Source organism: Coregonus clupeaformis, chromosome 27 (assembly GCF_020615455.1).
Source record: "Coregonus clupeaformis isolate EN_2021a chromosome 27, ASM2061545v1, whole genome shotgun sequence".
In the NCBI taxonomy this organism is placed as follows: Eukaryota; Metazoa; Chordata; class Actinopteri; order Salmoniformes; family Salmonidae; genus Coregonus; species Coregonus clupeaformis.
In genome coordinates, this window is record NC_059218.1 from 50053788 (window position 1) to 50074664 (window position 20877).

Consider the following 20877-nt stretch of genomic DNA (forward strand, 5'->3'; position numbering starts at 1 on the left):
CCCAGAAAGTTCCATAGATGTTGAATTGAATGAACAGTAGTTACATGGAATTGTACAGTTTAGAGAGAGAGAATAAAATATTAATCCTGGGTCGTATTCATTAGGGCGCAACGTAGCAAAACGTTTTGCAATGGAAAATGAAGAAAACATTTTCTTATTAGACATCTTCAGGTAGTTCCCCTCTGTTTCAGTCTGTTCTCTTCTGTTTGATGCCTAATGAACACGACCCTGGTAATGCTGTACATTGATGATCTACTTGCGTGTTATATTGTTGATGAGCAACAGCTAGCCTGGGGGTTATGGTAATCTGATCCTAGATCTTTGTTTTGAGACCTAACGCCTACACAGTGTCTTATTAGATGATGAGGAGCAACTGATCCAAACTCCTTAAACCCTCTGATACTAGTCTCAACCCGTCTGTGTAGACCGACTACTCTGATACGGTATAAGCATTGGAGGAGAGTTGAAGTGTGTGGAGATTGGTGAAGCCACTGTTGTTCAGTTAAGAGCACTGAATATAATTCTACAATGTTCTAATTCTATGGGTGGAACATCATGATGTCAAAGATTCTATTCTAGAACCAGAATGTCCACAAAACTGGGAAAAGCACACTGTAATCCAAAGAAGTCCATTCTTGATCCAAGTTGTAAAGGAGTGGAAAGTCACACGCTTCATGGGATATCCCACGTCGAGACTCTGCAAAATGGGATATCCCACGTCGAGACTCTGCAAAATGGGATATCCCACGTCGAGACTCTGCAAAATGGGATATCCCACGTCGAGACTCTGCAAAATGGGATATCCCACGTCGAGACTCTGCAAAATGGGATATCCCACGTCGAGACTCTGCAAAATGGGATATCCCATGTCGAGACTCTGCAAAATGTTTCCAGATTCATGATTGACAACGTTTACCATCCACTCTTCCTTCTCAATGGTAATCCTACCTGATAGATGCACACAGTCAACCCAGCTCCCCCGGCCCTTAAATGTTACATTGACATATGATAATGCTCCATGATAGCGGTTCATCCTTGCAGTTATTATGCAAATCAAGGGGATGAAGAGGTGCCCTAGGGAATCAGTAGTACACACTCACCCATTCAGAGGAAAGCAATGGTGCTTCCCCTAACCAAAACTAATAACCTTTATGAACAAAATCTTATTTCAATCTCTTCACTCAGAGTAGAGACGAAGGAATCATAGTTTTGGATTATGATTCTTTGATATAAATAATTTGCTTGTAGCGCCTGATGAGAACGAGATTGACCTTGAACACAGTGGCTACAAAACATCTTGAACTGAAAATAAAATGTAGGAGACCATTTGTTACAACGCAGCGAGTTCCTATTGTGCCAAACCATTTCATTTTTCACTTTCCAAACCAGAAAGGTTGTTACATTGTGTTAGTGCATCCAACTAAAGTATGGTCATTCATGATAACAAAATGTGATACATTTTGGAATGAATGTCCTTATTTCTATACTGATTGAGATATTGAATGCACATGTCTGTTGCCATACTTGTTGTATCTATGGAGTTAACTGTAATTTAGATGTCTGCAGGTGTGGAATTATAGGTCATGTGGTATTTTTAAGAGTATGTTCTCCTAGCTGTCTCTCCACTGTTACCATGGGGTTCCTCAGCTAGATTCCAGAATCACTAGGAGGCCAAGTTCCAGAGTCATTCTGAGTCATTGTTCAAACGTACTAAAATAAATAGTCCTTCTCTGTTGTCAGTTTGACCCTCTCAGGGACAGGTAAATGTTCAGGTAATGTACCGGTACTCAGGGATGCCTAATATCCCCTTTATAGTCCACCTTTACTGGGCCGTATTCATTAGTGCACACCATAAAAAAAACACAGTTTTTGCAACAAAAACAAGAGTTTCTTATTGGTTTAGGTAGTCCCTTCCTGTTTTGTCCATTTCCTCCGTTCGACGTCAAGTGAATACGACCCTGGAGTCACTTTGTCCACCTGTACTGTTAGAGTCAAACAGTCATTCCCTTACGTCCAGTCCAAAGGGTCCATAAAGTCCATTATGGTATTAGGTAAGAAGGATTGTACAGTGGTAGTTGGATGATGGGAGAAAAAGGTAGAGAACCACAGAGTTTGAGACCAGATTTAGTTTCCCTAGGGGTAGGGGGGAGACTGAGAGCCCCCTCCATCTTAGTCTCCTTTAAACTGAGTCAAATAGAATGTAGTTTTGGCCAAACCTTGCCCAACCGTAGTGTGATGCTTTCTGGTTGTATGAATTGTGTTATGGGAGAAATTAGATGAGAAAGGTGGGGGGCTATGGGAAACCAGGCAGGGATCTACACTACATGACCAAAAGTATGTGGACACCTGCTAGTCCTACATCTCATTCCAAAATCATGGGCATTAATATGGAGTTGGTCCCCCCCCTTTGCTGCTAGAACAGCCTCCACTCTAATAGGAAGGGACTTGCCTCCATTCAGCCACGAGCATTAGTGAGGTCAGGCACTGATGTTGGGCGATTAGGCCTGGCTCGCACTCGGCGTTCCAATTCATCCGAAAGGTGTTTGATGGGGTTGAGGTCAGGGCTCTGTGCAGGCCAGTCAAGTTCTTCCACAACGATCTCGACAAACCTGTGCGCTTGTGTGGCCAACCAATTCGCGGCTGAGCCGTTGTTGCTCCTAGACGTTTCCACTTCACAATAACAGCACTTACAGTTGACCGGAGCAGCTCTTGCAGGGCAGAAATTTGACAAACTGACTTGTTGGAAAGGAGGCATCCTATGACGGTGCCACGTTGAAAGTCACTGAGCTCTTCAGTACGGGCCATTCTACTGCCAATGTTTGTTTATGGAGATTGCATGGCGGTGTGCTCGATTTTATACACCTGTCATCAACGGGTGTGGCTGAAATAGCCGAATCCACTAATTTGAAGGGGTGTCCACATACTTTTGACCATGTAGTGTAGTTGTGGGTAGGATCCCTCCATCCAGATGCAGATCAGCAGAGGCAAATGGCTAAACTAGAGAGCTGAAATGGATCCAGGAGGACCTAGGGGAAACAAGGTCAGGGATCTCTCTCTAGTGGATCCCTCCAGATCAGCAGAGGCACCGCCGGTCGCTCTTGGTGACCTCCTCGGAGGAGTGGACCACGTTGGGGACGAAGCCGCTCTTCACCCCTTCCCAGCCCTCCTGGATGGTGATGTCACCACTCCTCACCTAGGGCCAAGATATCAAGGTTAAGAGGGACAACGTCGTATTCACATGCAGAGGCTTTTCGAAAATTAACCAAGGTAACCCTGTATTTTACAGACCAGTATTTAGTAGTGATGGGGGAAAAAAATCGATAATTACGTATCGCATTATTATTCTCCAAGTATCAATTAATTAATTTTTTATTTCTACTGTAGGTAGCATTAGCTAGCGCTAGTCGGCTATACCTGCTCCAAAACTCAGGTAATTTTCATCCTATAGCTTGTTCGCCATCTTCTTTTTAAATAGTGAGCGAACATGTTTTCATCACTTTTTATTTCCATGACTGATCAAAACTCATTTTCTCATGGCTCTCTCGTGTCTCTGTAGCAGACCTATGGTGAGCAATATGTTTGGAACATCAACATCGCAATTAAATCGCAGTATTGAATAGCAATACATAATGAATCGGCACCTAAGTATTGTAATACTATTGTATCGTGAGGTCCCTGGCAAATCCCAGCCCTAGTATTTATCAGGTATTTACTTTGAAATTTCTTGTTAAAAATACATAATGTATCGGCACCTAAGTATTGTAATACTATTGTAACGTGAGGTCCCTGGCAATTCCCAGCCCTAGTATTTATCAGGTATTTACTTTGAAATTACTTGTTAAAATGGCAATAACCTAATAATTGTATATTAATTACAATTTAGTTTCTTTGAGATTCACTTGACACTGCGTAGGTTTGTACCATTTGGTACCAGTTCATGGGACCAGCCCGTTGCTTTAATAGCCAAAGATTCTACAGGATTAGCATTGAAAATGTGACTCCATTTTGATTCTTGACTCAACCTTCTTCATCCTATCTCCTCACCAGCTGGAAGATGTCCCTGGTCAGCTCTGTGAAGGCGTGCTCCACATTGATGGCGTCGCGGGCCGAAGTTTCTACGTAACGCATCCCGTAGGCGCCGGCGAGTTTCTCAGCCTCCTGACGAGTCACCTGGCGATAAAGGTAAATATTAGATTTTATTGTCTGATTTCAGAGTGTTTCAGGCGCCATTTCTAATATCCTTAGTTAGGGTGAGGATTTTTTATTTCTTTCTTTCAATGCTCAATCAAACACACACACACGGACACACAATCCGATAGGCTACCTGACGCTGAGGCTCCAGGTCACACTTGTGTCCGACCAATAGGAACACGATGCTGTGTGGTTGGACGTGGCTCCGGGCCTCCTCTAGCCAATCATGAACGTTCTGGAAGGAGCGACGGTTTGTGATATCAAACAGCAGGAGCCCGCCCACCGAGTTACGATAGTAAGCTCTGGTGATGGACCTGAGAGAGAGATGAGAGGGAACGTTCGATATAGATGGACTATAGGTTACTAAGCTGAACCTGGATGACATGGCAGATCACAGTGGAGGATCGAAGCATCCGCATCATCGAGGAAACATCTGAGATCTTATCAAGAGTGTTACTGTTGCATCACGCTCATCACGAAGACATGGTAAAATAGCGTCCTTCTAAACTAAAAGAAGAGTGTGTGTGTGTTTTCGCAAGAGAGAGGTGTTAGGAGACAAGTAGCAAGAGAGGGAGAGGAAAAGTTTGGCAGAAGAGAGAAAGAGAAAATGTGAGAGGGAGAGAGGGAGGGAGGACAGGAAGGGGAGAGGAAGTGAGAGGAGGGATATGACAGGCAGGCAAGGTGTGGGTGGAGAGAGGGATGGGGAGGTGCCATGAAAGAGTGGAAGAAGAAGAGGGTGGTAAAATATTCATAAAGAACCAGTTGAAATGAATCAGAAGACACAAATATAGAGCAGGAATGGAGACAGATGGAACGCTGATTTTCTACGTTTGCCCACTGACAAAGACATGATCAGTCTATAATTTTAATGGTAGGCTTATTTGAACAGTGAGAGACAGAATAACAACAAAAAAATCCAGAAAAACGCATGTCAAAAATGTAATAAATTGATTTGCATTTTAATGAGGGAAATAAGTATTTGACCCCTCTGCAAAACATGACTTAGTACTTGGTGGAAAAACCCTTGTTGGCAATCACAGAGGTCATACGTTTCTTGTAGTTGGCCACCAGGTTTGCACACATCTCAGGAGGGATTTTGTCCCTCTCCTCTTTGCAGATCTTCTCCAAGTCATTAAGGTTTCGAGGCTGACGTTTGGCAACTCGAACCTTCAGCTCCCTCCATAGATTTTCTATGGGATTAAGGTCTGGAGACTGGCTGGGCCACTCCAGGACCTTAATGTGCTTCTTCTTGAGCCACTCCTTTGTTGCCTTGGCCGTGTGTTTTGGGTCATTGTCATGCTGGAATACCCATCCACGACCCATTTTCAATGCCCTGGCTGAGGGAAGGAGGTTCTCACCCAAGATTTGACGGTACATGGCCCCGTGCCCCGTCCATCGTCCCTTTGATGCGGTGAAGTTGTCCTCTCCCCTTAGCAGAAAAACACCCCCAAATCATAATGTTTCCACCTCCATGTTTGACGGTGGGGATGGTGTTCTTGAGGTCATAGGCAGCATTCCTCCTCCTCCAAACACGGCGAGTTGAGTTGATGCCAAAGAGCTCGATTTTGGTCTCATCTGACCACAACACTTTCACCCAGTTCTCCTCTGAATCATTCTGATGTTCATTGGCAAACTTCAGACGGCCCTGTATATGTGCTTTCTTGAGCAGGGGGACCTTGCGGGCGCTGCAGGATTTCAGTCCTTCACGGCGTAGTGTGTTACCAATTGTTTTCTTGGTGACTATGGTCCCAGCTGCCTTGAGATCATTGACAAGATCCTCCCGTGTAGTTCTGGGCTGATTCCTCACCGTTCTCATGATCATTGCAACTCCACGAGGTGAGATCTTGCATGGAGCCCCAGGCTGAGGGAGATTGACAGTTCTTTTGTGTTTCTTCCATTTGCGAATAATCGCACCAACTGTTGTCACCTTCTCACCAAGCTACTTGGCGATGGTCTTGTAGCCCATTCCAGCCTTGTGTAGGTCTACAATCTTGTCCCTGATATCATTGGAGAGCTCTTTGGTCTTGGCCATGGTGGAGAGTTTGGAATCTGATTGATGGATTGCTTCTGTGGACAGGTGTCTTTTATACAGGTAACAAACTGACATTAGGAGCACTCCCTTTAATAGTGTGCTCCTAATCTCAGCTTGTTACCTGTATAAAAGACACCTGGGAGCCAGAAATCTTTCTTATTGAGAGGGGGTCAAATACTTATTTCCCTCATTAAAATGCAAATCAATTAATATATTTTTTTACATGCGCTTTTCTCAATATTTTTGTTGTTATTCTGTCTCTCACTGTTCAAATAAACCTACCATTAAAATTATAGACTGATCATTTCTTTGTCAGTGGGCAAACGTACAAAATCAGCAGGGGATCAAATACTTTTTTCCCTCACTGTATACTTGTTTTTCACGTTTTAGAAATGTCAACCAGGCCTGTTTAGGCATGCATGTTCAATGTGTCACTGATGTTCCAAAAAGTAAATATTGAAGTAGGGCTGTAACCGCATACCCTTTGTACTTTGCATAATAAGGCACTGTTGACTAGTCAATAACCCTAATCAGTAGTGGAATGACAACCTGACTTCAGTGTAGACCTCAGAGCTCTGAGTCTTGCTGGACAAGAAGCTGCATTGACACACCAGAGCACACTGTCATTTGAAAGGTAGGCTATGATAGATCACTACCGAAAGCAGTTAATATTCGACTATAAACACCTGTCACCATCCTTAGATCCCCCCCCCCTCCCCCCCTCCCTCCCACACACACAACATACCTGAAACGCTCCTGTCCCGCGGTATCCCAGATCTGTAGCTTGATGCGTTTCCCCGGCTCAATCTCCACCAGGCGAGAGAAGAAATCTACGCCGACCGTGGGGTCGCTGACCTGGGCGAAGCGCCCCTCTGTGAACCGCCGGATCAAACACGATTTCCCCACCGTCGAGTCCCCAATGACGATGAGTCGGAACTGGTACAGCCATATCGCCTCCATGGTGACTACTGTCTATCGTCTGTTGTTGGTGGAATCGGGCACATGGCAAGAGACACAGGCGAATGCACGCACAAAACCAGAGTCAGACAGTAAACCCATAACAACAGTGCTCACTTGGGGGCCCCCAAAATGCTAGGGGGCCCTGCCTTTGGTGATGAGAAAAAAAGGCTACACTTCTCTTCTCGATTTGACCATAGATTTGATCTAGGCCACCGGTGTTACAATGCCTATTATATCCACATGTTTAACTACAAGCATGTGACTATTGGAGATCCGATTTACTAGCCTATGTTGGCCAACATTCAAGCCACTTGATTTGGCTATGGCACCTTTTTGATTAGTCTTATGTTTTAGGTTATCATGTATTTATTTGATTGCTGAATATAAAGCACTGTTGAATTTCCCTCTAAAAAGGAAGTTATTCCATTCTAGTTGTAGCCAGTGACACGTAGGTAATATAGCTTACATATTTTATTATATAATTTATTCTATTCCATATTCTATAGACTTATGCTTATTGAAAACCCTACAATGCAAGGATTTATTATGGTATTGCATTCTATGCACAGGCCTGGTTATCCAGCCATCAGACTGCCTCTAGTGCCAACTAAGGCCCAGCGCCTCTGCCTGGCCGGGGATTACACAGTCTGCTCGATATGCAAACACTCGGCCTACCGCGGACACATAGATCCCCTAGAGAATACCCATAATACCCACCCCCATAGCTGTTGACTCAGACCGGATATAGGCTTTAGCTAGGATCTCTGGAGCGTTGACATGGACAGTAGGCTGTAAGCTATTACTGACCCCCTATACAGGACAAAACGGTGTCTATTGTAGAACATACCGTGGATATGGCTCACTTGGTAGAGCATGGCACTTCCAATGCCAGGGTTGTGGGTTCAATTCCCACGGGGGACCAGTATGAAACTGTATGCACTCACTACTGTAAGTCGCTCTGGATAAGAGCGTCTGCTGAATGACTAAAATTATATTTCACATAAGGTGCTTTTGGATTCATATCAAAGACCTACCAAGGTCAATGAATGGGCCCCTCCATTTTGATTATTATAGGGATAATTCAACCTGATCTGTCAGTAGGCGAATGGGGAATCGAATCCAGAACAGTAGGCTAGAATAGAATCTACACGATCATTTGATGCAGAACTTAAGTCCTTTACCACAACATCCCATCGGTCACTCTCATAATAGGCTTCCAAGACCAAGCAGTGTAACTTCATCCACTTTATTCAAAGCCTTTTCTTATTTCTCTCATCACTATCCTGAAATAAAAATGTATTTTATAGGGTCACAACTACGAGAAAGGCCTATAGCCTACGAGAACATGGAATGGTTTTATCTTACGTGGTTTGGTTGCGGCGTTCAGAACCCGAATGCTGCAGGTTCCATCGTATCGAGAAGCTCGCCGCCTCTTTCGTAGAACAAACGCCGAAAGAAAGTCTTACAGCAACACATAAACCACAGTTTACAATTCCCTGCAGAGATCCAACGACGGGTCTTCGATGTGATGTCTTTATAACGGTCTATAACGATAACAACTGGCTAAAACGGCCTAGGTCTAGGAGAAAAATCCACAGCACGCTTTACTCCACAAAAGGTTATTATTTGTGAACGGAAAGTCTACACTATTGTCTACAACCACACTCGTTTCGAATGTGATAAATTCGGAGGGTTAGTTTTCTTTTCACTCCTCTTCCTTTTTCGTTTACTGTTTTTGAAGGCCGCTAAATGTTATGAAATCAATGTTGCTGTTGATTAAATGGCAGCAGCATCACATAACCTGACTCATTCCACTTCCCCGCCCGCATCAGCACCACTACTACCGTAAACATCAATATAGAGGCGCATAACACTTTTCTCCGCATCTCTACAAAAACCCACAGCGACACAAATAGCATAGAAAACTCTATAAGCCTAGGCCTATATGTCAACTCTTGTTATAACACCATTATAAAACATCTTATTTAAATGTAGTTTTTTGTTTGTTTTTGTAGCATATCAATCGTTTTACCTGTTGTATGGCAACCAGTTCTGGTGGGTGAAAGCGCACTAATCCTTACTAACGAAACTGTTTATTCCATACATACTGCCTACAAGACAGACCCGCTGATATAAAACATATATTGGAGCTGGTTCAATTGATAAAACGGTTTATAATCGTGCGTGTAAAATTGACAATATGTATGCGCGTAAAGGGGGACATGTCGGTAACCAACGGATTCTTGACAGTGCGCTTGTCCAGATACAGTGTATACTGACATACACTGGTATACGTAGAAAATGTTGTTTTCCCCTGCTGCGCTATGTTGCGGCAGAGCGATGGACAGACAGTACAGTGAACGTTTGGCGTGTGTTAACCTAACGTAGCAGGCGTAGAAAGACCAGTCTTGTGTAGGCCTACACAACTTTATCCGTTAAAGGGGTGTGGTCGCCAAACAGCTGACGGCGGGCAGAAGAAGCTTCACGCTCAGAGGAACGGCAACGGCTTCTAGAACACATGAGCGCGCGCACACAGACCGCAGGCTGTTTGACCTAATTTGACAATTTATGTCTTTAAACTGACAGCACTTTTTAGAACTTACATTTTTAGAACTGCATAGGAATGAAAGTTGGGTTAACAGGGGAAGAGTCACCAATACACACAGTCGTGCGTGGATTAATTGGATTTGTATGGAAATAGAAAAAAGAAATAAACTGGAATATTTTTGAGAATGCATATTTGTAATAAGTGAGACCAGATGTGAATTTCTTTCTCTCTATCAATTAATGTGCTAGTTTAGGCTAGAAGATGTGGAGAATTACCTTATTTGGCAGACAGACAACTTCAGGTAATGGGAGCTGCTGAAAAGTGGGCCCATATGGAATAAAAACAACTAAAAAAAAAAAGAGACACTGACTTCGACTATTTGTTTCTGCATGTAACTTTCCATATCATTTTTGTATGTTGACAACTATGTGATGTAGCTAGCCTTTATTTGATCTGTTAAAGGGGTGTGGTCGCCAAACAGCTGACGGTCAGAAGAAGCTTCATGCGCAGAGGAACGGCAACGGCTTCTGGAAAAGTTGAGCGCGCACACAGACCGCAGGCTGTTTGACCTAATTTGACAGTTAGCTGATGACTTTTCGCTGACAGCACTTTTGTGAAGTTCTCCTTTTTGCGCTAGATGGAATGAAGGTTGGGTAACAGATGAGCCGTCACCCAATACGCACAGTCGTCCGTGGATTCATTGGACTTGTATGGAAATAGAAAAACGGAGAAAATAAAAAAATACTTCTGGAATATTTTTGAGAATGCAAATTTAAAATAAGTGAGACAGGATGTGAATTTTGTTAAATTCTCTTTATCAATTAATTATATCTTGTGGAGGATTGCTTTATTTGTCATACAGACATCTTCAGGTGACGGGAAAAGAGAGCTGCGAAAAGTGGACCCATATGGAATAAGAACAACTGAAAAAAGAGACACTGACTTGTGTAATATATTTTCTGCATGTCATTATCCATTTCATTTTTTTCTATGTGGACACCTACGTGGTGTAACTAGCCTTTCTTTTTTTTTTCTTCTACCAACCCGTAACGGAACCATGCAGCAGGAACGCTTGTTCAAGGTCCTGGTCATCGGGGACTTGGGTGTTGGCAAGACGTCCATAATCAAGCGTTATGTCCACAAGATATTCTCTCAACATTACCGAGCCACCATAGGGGTAGACTTCGCTCTCAAAGTCCTCAATTGGGATCACAAGACCGTGGTGCGTCTGCAGCTGTGGGACATAGCCGGTTAGTAGCCTAAACGAATTACCTACCCTACATTTACGTCATTTAGCAGACGCTCTTATCCAGAGCGACTTACAGTTAGTGAGTGCATACATTATTTAAAAAAAATTCATACTGGCCCCCGTGGGAATCGCCATACTCTACCAACTGAGCTTTTTATTTGACACACAAGTCTACAATATGGCTACAATATGTCACGCACTTAGGCGATGCTCCATGGCAAATGGTATCTGCAACTTGGTTGGTAACCTAATTATGTATAACTAGAATATCCTACCTTTAGTTTTATAACGTTTCTATTTTTATTTGACACATAGGAGTCTTCACAATAGTTTAAGCTCTTAATCAGTAGCAAATGGTGCCCCAAAACGCTGGTATGCACGCACACATGCAGGCACTCTGGACAAAGGCGCGCGCACGCACTTATCTATTCTTGAGTCTTTGTAATTGACTGTGTGTGTGTGTGTGTGTATGTGTACACGTTTTACAATACTTGTGAGTACCAGAAGTCCACACAAGAATAGTAAACCAACTAAAATTCAGAGAAGTGAGGATATTTTGCCAGTCCTCACTTGTAAAAAGGCTATTTTAGGTTTAGGGTTAGAATTGGGGTTAGGCTTATGGTTGGAGGTTATGGTTAAGGGTTAGGTTTAGGGGTTAGGGAAAATAAGATTTTGAATGGGAATCAATTATTGGCCCACAAAAAGTCTTCACAAGTATAGTAAAACATTGCTCTGTGTGTGTGTACTTTAGCCCATCTGTCAATAGAGCAGACTGGTGCTGTATCATTGGACCTTTCCTCCTAATCATCTCCACCATAGATAATGACATCACACCATGTCTACAGGCTGTCAGTGTGTGTGTGTGATCAGTCATGCTCGTAAGAGAGTAGGTGTGCTGATCTAGTTCCTGTCCATATAATCATATTCATTATGATCTTAAAGGGAAAGTGTATGATCAATCATTCTCACAACCAGGGCCTGTCTGTATAAATAATAATAATGCAGATCTAGGGTCAGTGTTGCCTTTTTAGATAATGAATTAGAGTATATGGACAGGTGGAATCTGATCCTAGATGCTTTATACATACAGCCCCAGGTCCTCTGCCCCGTCCATATGATCCTACTTATTATAATCTATAGACCAGCGTTTCCCAGACTCGGTCCTCGGGACCCCAAGGGGTGCACGTTTTGTTTTTTGCCCTAACACTACACTGCTGATTTCAAATGATCAAAGCTTATTTCAATCAGCTGTGTAGTGCTAGGGCAAAAACCAAAAGGCCAGGCCTCCCGAGTGGCGCAGCGGTCTAAGGCACTGCATTGCAGCGGTCTAAGGCACTGCATTGCAGCGGTCTAAGGCACTGCATCGCAGTGCTTGAGATGTCACTACAGACCCGGGTTCGATCCCAGGCCGTGACCGGGAGACCCATGAGGCGGCGCACAATTGGCCCAGCGTCGTCCGGGTTAGGGTAGGGTTTGGCTGGCCCGGATTTCCTTGTCCCATCGCGCTCTAGTGACTCCTTATGCCGGGCGCCTGCAAGCCGACTTCGGTCGCCAGCTGGACGGTGTTTCCTCGGACACTTTGGTGCGGCTGGCTTCCGGGTTAAGCGAGCAGTGCGGCTTGGCAGGGTCGTGTTTCGGAGGACGCGTGGCTCTCGACCTTCACCTCTGTAGAGGAGTTGCAGCGATGGGAAAAGACTGTAACTACCAATTGGATACCGCGGTAAAAGTACAAAGAATATCATTTTAAAAACTCAACAGCGTGCCCCCCTTGGGGTCCCGAGGACCGAGTTTGGGAAACCCTGCTATATAAGGATATAAAACTGATCCTACCTTCAGACTCATTGTCAATACGAGACATAAACAGTTTGTCCTTAGGGCTATATGTTTAAAGCTCAGTGGGAACTCATTTATCGAGTAGAAGCATATGTGGAGTTAATTACATTTACATTTACGTCATTTAGCAGACGCTCTTATCCAGAGCGACTTACATTATAATTTTTTTTTCATACCCCCTGTGGGAATCGAACCCACAACCCTGGCGTTGCAAACGCCATGCTCTATCAACTGAGCTACATCCCTGCCGGCCATTCCCTCCCCTACCCTGGACGACGCTGGGCCAATTGCGCGCCGCCCCATGGGTCTCCCGGTCACGGCCGGCTACGACAGAGCCTGGATTCGAACCAGGATCTCTAGTGGCACAGCTAGCACTGCGATGCAGAGACCATGGTGCTTGCCTATGGAGCTGTGAGGGGAACGGCACCTCTGTACCTTCAGGCTCAGATCAGTCCCTACACCCAAACGAGGGCATTGCGTTCATCCACCTCTGGCCTGCTGGCTCCCCTTCCTCTGCGGAAGCATAGTTCCCGCTCAGCCCAGTCAAAACTTTTCGCTGCTCTGGCACCCCAATGGTGGAACAAGCTCCCTCACGACGCCAGGACAGCGGAGTCACTCACCACCTTCTGGAGACATTTGAAACCCCACCTCTTTAAGGAATACCTGGGATAGTATAAAGTAATCCTTCTACCCCCCCCCCCTTAAAAAAAAAAAAAAAAAAAAAACATTTGTAAAGTGGTTAACCCACTGGCTATAGGGTGAATGCACCAATTTGTAAGTCGCTCTGGATAAGAGCGTCTGCTAAATGACGTAAATGTAAATGTAAATGTAGACCACTGCGCCACTCAGGAGACATGAATGACATTAATGAATGAAGATAGACATTGTGTGATGGCACAATGCATGCAGGCAGTGGATAGACAGAGATAGATATTGTAGGAAAACCTAGCAGAGAAGCCCTGCTAATGTTATTGGTATTCAAGTATATTAGCAGCAACCGCTACACCACATGACCAAAAGTATGTGGACACCTGGTCGTCGAACATCTCATTTCAAAATCATGGGCATTAATATGGAGTTGGTCCCCCCTTTGCTGCTATAATAGCCTCAACTCTTCTGGGAAGGCTTTCCACTAGATGTTGGAACATTGCTGCGGGGACTTGCTTCCTTTTAGCCACAAGAGCTTCAGTGAGGTCGGGCACTGATGTTTGGCGATTAGGCCTGGCTCAATTCATCCCAAAGGTGTTCAATGGGGTTGAGGTCAGGGCTCTGTGCAGGCCAGTCAAGTTCTTACACATCGATCTGGACAAACCATTTCTGTATGGACCTCGCTTTGTGCATGGGGGCAGTGTCATGCTAAAACAGGAAAGGGCCTTCCCCAAACTGTTGCCACAAAGTTGGAAGCACAGAATCGTCTAAAATGTCATTGTATGCTGTAGCGTTAAGATATCCCTTCAATGGAACTAAGGGGCCTAGACAGAACCATGAAAAACAGCCCCAGACCATTATTCCTTCTCCACCAAACTTTACAGTTGGCACTATGCATTGGGGCAGGTAGCGTTCTCCTGGCATCCGCCGAACGTACAGTTGAAGTCGGAAGTTTACATACACCTTAGCCAAATACATTTAACTCAGTTTTTCACAATTCCTGACATTTAATCCTAGTAAAAATTCCCTTCAGTTAGGATCACCACTTTATTTTAAGAATGTGAAATGTCAGAATAATAGTAGAGAGAATTATTTATTTAAGCTTTTATTTATTTCATCACATTCCCAGTGGGTCAGAAGTACACTCAATTAGTATTTGGAAGCATTGCCTTTAAATTGTTTAACTTGGGTCAAACATTTCGGGTAGCCTTCCACAAGCTTCCCACAATAAGTTGGGTGAATTTTGGTCCATTCCTCCTGACAGAGCTGGTGTAACTGAGTCAGGTTTGTAGACCTCCTTTCTCGCACACACCTTTTCAGTTCTGTCCACAAATATTCTATAGGATTGAGGTCAGGGCTTTGTGATGGCCACTCCAATACCTTGACTTTGTTGTCCTTTGCCACAACTTTGGAAGTATGCTTGGGGTCATTGTCCATTTGGAAGACCCATTTGCGACCAAGCTTTAACTTCCTGACTGATCTGTCTTGAGATGTTGCTTCAATATATCCACATAATTGTCCTTCCTCATGATGCCATCTATTTTGTGAAGTGCACCAGTCCCTCCTGCAGCAAAGCACCCCCACAGTATGATGCTGCCACCCCCGTGATTCACGGTTGGGATGGCGTTCTTCGGCTTGTAAGCTACCCCCTTTTTCCTCCAAACATAATGATGGTCATTATGGCCAAACAGTTCTATTTTTGTTTCATCAGACCAGAGGACATTTCTCCAAAAAGTACGATCTTTGTCCCCATGTGCAGTTGCAAACCGTAGTCTGGCTATTTTATGGCGGTTTTGGAGCAGTGGCTTCTTCCTTGCTGAGCGGCCTTTCAGGTCATGTTGAATATAGGAGTCGTTTTACTGTGGATGTAGATACTTTTGTACCTGTTTCCTCCATCATCTTCACAAGGTCCTTTGCTGCTGTTCTGGGATTGATTTGCACTTCTCGCACCAAAGTACGTTGATCTCTAGGAGACAGGATGAGTCACCTTCCTGAGCGGGATGACGGCTGCGTGGTCCCGTGGTGTTTATACTTGCGTACTATTGTTTGTACAGATGAACGTGGTACCTTCAGGCGTTTAGAAATTGCTCCCAAGGATGAACCAAACTTGTGGAGGTCTACAATTGTTTTTCTGAGGTCTTGGCTGATTTCTTTTGATTTTCCCATGATGTCAAGCAAAGAGGCAATGAGTTTGAAGGTAGGCCTTGAAATACATCCACAAGTACACATCTAATTGACTCAGATGATGTCAATTAGCCTATCAGAAGCTTCTAAAGCCATGACATCATTTTCTGGAATTGTCCAAGCTGTTTAAAGGCACAGTCAACTTAGTGTATGTAAACTTCTGACCCACTGGAATTGTGATACAGTGAATTATAAGTGAAATAATCTGTCTGTAAACAATTGTAGGAAAAATTACTTGTGTCATGCACAAAGTAGATGTCCTAACCGACTTGTCAAAACTATAATTTGTTAACAAGAAATTAGTGGAGTGGTTGAAAAACGAGTTTTAATGACTCCAACCTAAATGTATGTAAACTTCCGGCTTCAACTGTAGATACGTCCGTCAGTCTGCCATATGGTGAAGCATGATTCATCTCTCCAGAGAACGCGTTTCCACTGCTCCAGTCCAATGGCGGCGAACTTTACGCCACTCCAGCCGACGCTTGGCATTGCACATGGTGATCTTAGGCTTGTGTGCGGCTGCTTGGCCATGGAAACCCATTTCATGAAGCTTCCGACAAACAGTTATTGTGCTGACGTTGCTTCCAGAGGCAGTTTGGGACTCTGTAGTGAGTGTTGCAACCGAGGACAGATGATTTTTACGCACTACGTGCTTCAGAACTCGCCGGTCCCGTTCTGTGACCTTGTGTGGCCTACCACTTCGCTGCTGTGCCATTGTTGCTCCTAGACGTTTCCACTTCACAATAACAGCACTTACAGTTGACCGGGGCAGCTCTAGCAGGGCAGAAATTTTATGAACTGACTTGTTGGAAAGGTGGCATCCTATGACGGTGCCACTTGAAAGTCACTGAGCTCTTCAGTAAGGCCATTCTACTGCCAATGTTTGTCTATGGAGAATGCATGGCGTGATTTTATACACCTGTCAGCAACTGGTGTGGCTGAAATAGCCAAATCCACTAATTTTGAAGGGGTGTCCACATACTTCTGTATATACAGCGAGGGAAAAAAGTATTTGATCCCCTGCTGATTTTCTACGTTTGCCCACTGACAAAGACATGATCAGTCTATAATTTTAATGGTAGGTTTATTTGAACAGTGAGAGACAGAATAACAACAACAAAATCCAGAAAAACGCATGTCAAAAATGTTATGAATTGATTTGCATTTTAATGAGGGAAATAAGTATTTGACCCCTCTGCAAAACATGACTTAGTACTTGGTGGCAAAACCCTTGTTGGCAATCACAGAGGTCAGACGTTTCTTGTAGTTGGCCACCAGGTTTGCACACATCTCAGGAGGGATTTTGTCCCACTCCTCTTTGCAGATCTTCTCCAAGTCATTAAGGTTTCGAGGCTGACGTTTGGCAACTCAAACCTTCAGCTCCCTCCACAGATTTTCTATGGGATTAAGGTCTGGAGACTGGCTAGGCCACTCCAGGACCTTAATGTGCTTCTCCTTGAGCCACTCCTTTGTTGCCTTGGCCGTGTGTTTTGGGTCATTGTCATGCTGGAATACCCATCCACGACCCATTTTCAATGCCCTGGCTGAGGGAAGGAGGTTCTCACCCAAGATTTGACGGTACATGGCACCGTCCATCGTCCCTTTGATGCGGTGAAGTTGTCCTGTCCCCTTAGCAGAAAAACACCCCCAAAGCATAATGTTTCCACCTCCATGTTTGACGGTGGGGATGGTGTTCTTGGGGTCATAGGCAGCATTCCTCCTCCTCCAAACACGGCGAGTTGAGTTGATGCCAAAGAGCTCGATTTTGGTCTCATCTGACCACAACACTTTCACCCAGTTCTCCTCTGAATCATTCAGATGTTCATTGCCAAACTTCAGACGGGCCTGTATATGTGCTTTCTTGAGCAGGGGGACCTTGCGGGCGGTGCAGGATTGCAGTTCTTCACGGCGTAGTGTGTTACCAATTGTTTTCTTGGTGACTATGGTCCCAGCTGCCTTGAGATCATTGACAAGATCCTCCTGTGTAGTTCTGGGCTGATTCCTCACCGTTCTCATGATCATTGCAACTCCACGAGGTGAGATCTTGCATGGAGCCCCAGGCCGAGGGAGATTGACAGTTCTTTTGTGTTTCTTCCATTTGCGAATAATCGCATCAACTGTTGTCACCTTCTCACCAAGCTACTTGGCGATGGTCTTGTAGCCCATTCCAGCCTTGTGTAGGTCTACAATCTTGTCCCTGACATCCTTGGAGAGCTTGTTGGTCTTGGCCATGGTGGAGAGTTTGGAATCTGATTGATTGATTGCTTCTGTGGACAGGTGTCTTTTATACAGGTAACAAGCTGAGATTAGGAGCACTCCCTTTAAGAGTTAAAATTATAGACTGATCATTTCTTTGTCAGTGGGCAAACGTACAAAATCAGCAGGGGATCAAATACTTTTTTCCCTCGCTGTATTAGTGTATTTCATTACACATCCTGAACAGAATGTGTTGTTGTTGTTAAGAGAGAAGATAGCCTGTTCTTGCGCTCTCTCTCTCTCTCTCTCTCTCTCTCTCTCTCTCTCTCTCTCTCTCTCTCTCTCTCTCTCTCGGGGTCTCTCTCTCTCTCTCTCTCTCGGGGTCTCGGTCTGTCTATCTAAATGTTATGGTCAGAGGTTAAATTAATTTCCCCCAGGTTTCTCAGGGTCTTTTCAGAACTGTGTGTGTGTACATGCATGTGTGTGTCTCAGTGTGTGTGCACGTAAGTGAGTGTGCCCTAAAATAGGTGTGTGGCTATCAGCTGGTTTCCCCCGGTATATTAGTATCATGTGAGAGAGGTTAACTTCCAGGAGAAATTACATTTACACACTAGCAAACTCACTTATATACACACACACACACACACACACACACACACACACACACTTAGTTGCTTACATCATTTTATTGAAAAAGGTTGTTGTTATTGTTGTAGATGTTTTTGTTGTTATCGTTGTTGTTGTGTGTCCCCAGGCCAGGAGCGCTATGGCAACATGACACGGGTGTACTACCGTGAGGCTGTGGGAGCGTTGGTGGTTTTTGACATGACCCGAGCCTCTACCTTCCAGGCTGTCCTCAAGTGGAAGGGAGACCTCGACTCCAAGGTGTGAGACAAGGGACATAACATGCTTATAACCAGTTTTAATGCGCCCCGCATGCATGCTAAAGTAGAAACAAGAAATAACAGAAAGACATAGTAGATGAGATTCTGATGAGGCTCAAGTTAACATTCAATAGAGCTTTGTTTACATTCTTAAAGAGCATTCCCTCTTCACTATATATTCACTACACTATATATTTCCCTCCTTCATTCCTATCTTTCTTTATTATTCTCTCTCTCTCTCTCTCTCTCCGTCTCTCTCTGTCTCTGTCGTTGTCTCTCTCTCTCTCCCTCTCTCTCTCGCTCTCTCGCTCTCTCGCTCTCTCTCTCTGTCTCTCTCTGTCTCTCTCTGTCTCTCTCTGTCTCTCTCTGTCTCTCTCTGTCTCTCTCTCTCTCTCTCTGTCTCTCTCTGTCTCTCTCTGTCTCTCTCGCTCTCTCGCTGTCTCTCTCGCTCTCTCTCTGTCTCTCTCTCTCTCTCTCAATTCAATTTAAATTCAATTCAATTTAAGGGCTATATTGGCATGGGAAACGTATGTTAACATTGCCAAAGCAAGTGAAGTAGATAGTAAACAAAAGTAAAATAAACAATATATATTAACAGTAAACATTACACTCAGAAGTTCCAAAAGAATAAAGACATTTCAAATGTCATATTATGTATATATACAGTGTTGTAGTGATGTGCAACCATGGTGCACATTGTCTCTCTCTCTCTCTCTCTCCCTCTTTCTCTCTCAGCCAGTGGCTGCTGTCATATTTGCTAATAATAACCTTTTAAACATTTTATAAAGACCTTGATCAGTCATTCCCTCTCTCTCTCCACCACTCCTTCATCCCTCTCTCCTCCCAGGTTGCTCTGGGTAACGGGAGGCCAGTTCCGGCCGTCCTATTGGGTAATAAGTGTGACCAGCTGAGTACTGGTCTCTGCTCCAAACTGCCCAAACTGGAGAACTTCACTAGAGACCACGGCTTCGTGGGGTGGTACGAGACCTCAGCCAAGGTGTGTGTGTGTGTGTCTGTGAGACACCATGGTTTCGTAGGCTGGTACGAGACCTCTGCCAAGGTCAGAGGTCAAGAGGTAAAAAGTCACAACATGGGGTCGCGGCATAGGGAGGGATAGGTCTCTATTGCTTCTGTATGGAGTGTATATCAGGGGATGCATGCTTTGTTAGGAGATGTTAGCAGACAGTGTGTCTGTGTGTGTGAGGCTTGATAGAGCTCCGTTCTGGAATGTAAAGACCTACTTACTGCTAGCTGAGTGAGGGACTGTGTCTGTAAACACTGTCTCTTTTCTTCTCTCTCTCTCTCTCTCTCTCTCTCTCTCTCTCTCTCTCTCTCTCTCTCTCTCTCTCTCTCTCTCTCTCTCTCTCTCTCTCTCTCTCTCTCTCTCTCTCTCTCTCTCTCTCTGCCTCTCTCTCTCTCTCTCTCTCTCTCTCTCTGCCTCTCTCTGCCTCTCTCTCTCTCTCTCTCTCTCTGGCTCTGCCTCTCTCTCTCTCTCTCTCTCTCTCTCTACCTCTCTCTACCTCTGCCTCTCTCTCTCTCTGCCTCTCTCTCTCTCTCTCTGCCTCTCCCCCTCTCTCTCTCCCCCTCTCTCTCTGCCTCATCCCTTTACTCTCCCCTCCCCCTTGCAGGACAACACCAACATCGATGCGGCCATCATGTGTTTGGTAGAGAGCATCATGGCGGTAGAGGAGGAGAGATCGCCAGGTGGAGATCCGAGAGACCCCAGTGTCCTGGTCCTACCACGCTTTGACTACAATATGAAAGAGAGGACAAGGCTGCCGGGGTGTGATGGGTGTAATAAAAAGATTACTCTGCCGGGACGGAGAGAGATGGGGGATATCTGAGAGAGAGAGAGAGAGAGAGATGGGGGATGAGGGGAGGAGAGAGAGAGAGAGAGAGAGAGAGAGAGAGGATATCAGAGAGAGAGGTGGGGGATATCAGAGAGAGAGATGGGGGATATCAGAGAGAGAGAGAAAACAGGTTTTTATAAATTTTTGCAAATTACATAAGTATTCAGACCCTTTGCTATGAGACTCGAAATTGAGCTCAGGTGCATCCTGTTTCCATTGATCATCCTTGACATGTTTCTACAACTTGATTGGAGTCCATCTGTGGTAAATTCAATTGATTGGACATGTTTTGAAAAGGCACA

General features: G+C 44.6%; 2 protein-coding genes across 3 annotated transcripts; one reads left to right on the top strand and one right to left on the bottom strand.

The window, feature by feature from the left end:
* Window positions 1-2855: 2855 nt before the first annotated feature.
* LOC121554678 (ras-related protein Rab-39B-like) lies at window positions 2856-10125 on the bottom strand. Of its 2 annotated transcripts, none has more exons than XM_041868349.2 (5): window positions 10007-10125; window positions 6969-7202; window positions 4325-4505; window positions 4045-4170; window positions 2856-3193 (listed from the first exon to the last, which is right to left on the bottom strand). In XM_041868349.2, the coding sequence occupies exons 2-5, from the start codon at window positions 7181-7183 to the stop codon at window positions 3074-3076; spliced, it is 642 nt and encodes a 213-aa protein (XP_041724283.2). In that variant the 5' UTR covers window positions 7184-7202; window positions 10007-10125; the 3' UTR covers window positions 2856-3073. The 2 variants fall into 2 exon arrangements, with proteins under 2 accessions (XP_041724283.2, XP_041724282.2); XM_041868348.2 differs by lacking the exon at window positions 10007-10125 and adding an exon at window positions 8549-9956.
* Window positions 10126-10254: 129 nt separating this feature from the next.
* On the top strand, window positions 10255-20618 carry LOC121554411 (ras-related protein Rab-38). The gene is made up of 4 exons (XM_041867987.2): window positions 10255-10981; window positions 18596-18726; window positions 19573-19722; window positions 20354-20618. The coding sequence occupies exons 1-4, from the start codon at window positions 10789-10791 to the stop codon at window positions 20567-20569; spliced, it is 690 nt and encodes a 229-aa protein (XP_041723921.1). The 5' UTR covers window positions 10255-10788; the 3' UTR covers window positions 20570-20618.
* The last annotated feature ends 259 nt before the right edge of the window (window positions 20619-20877 follow it).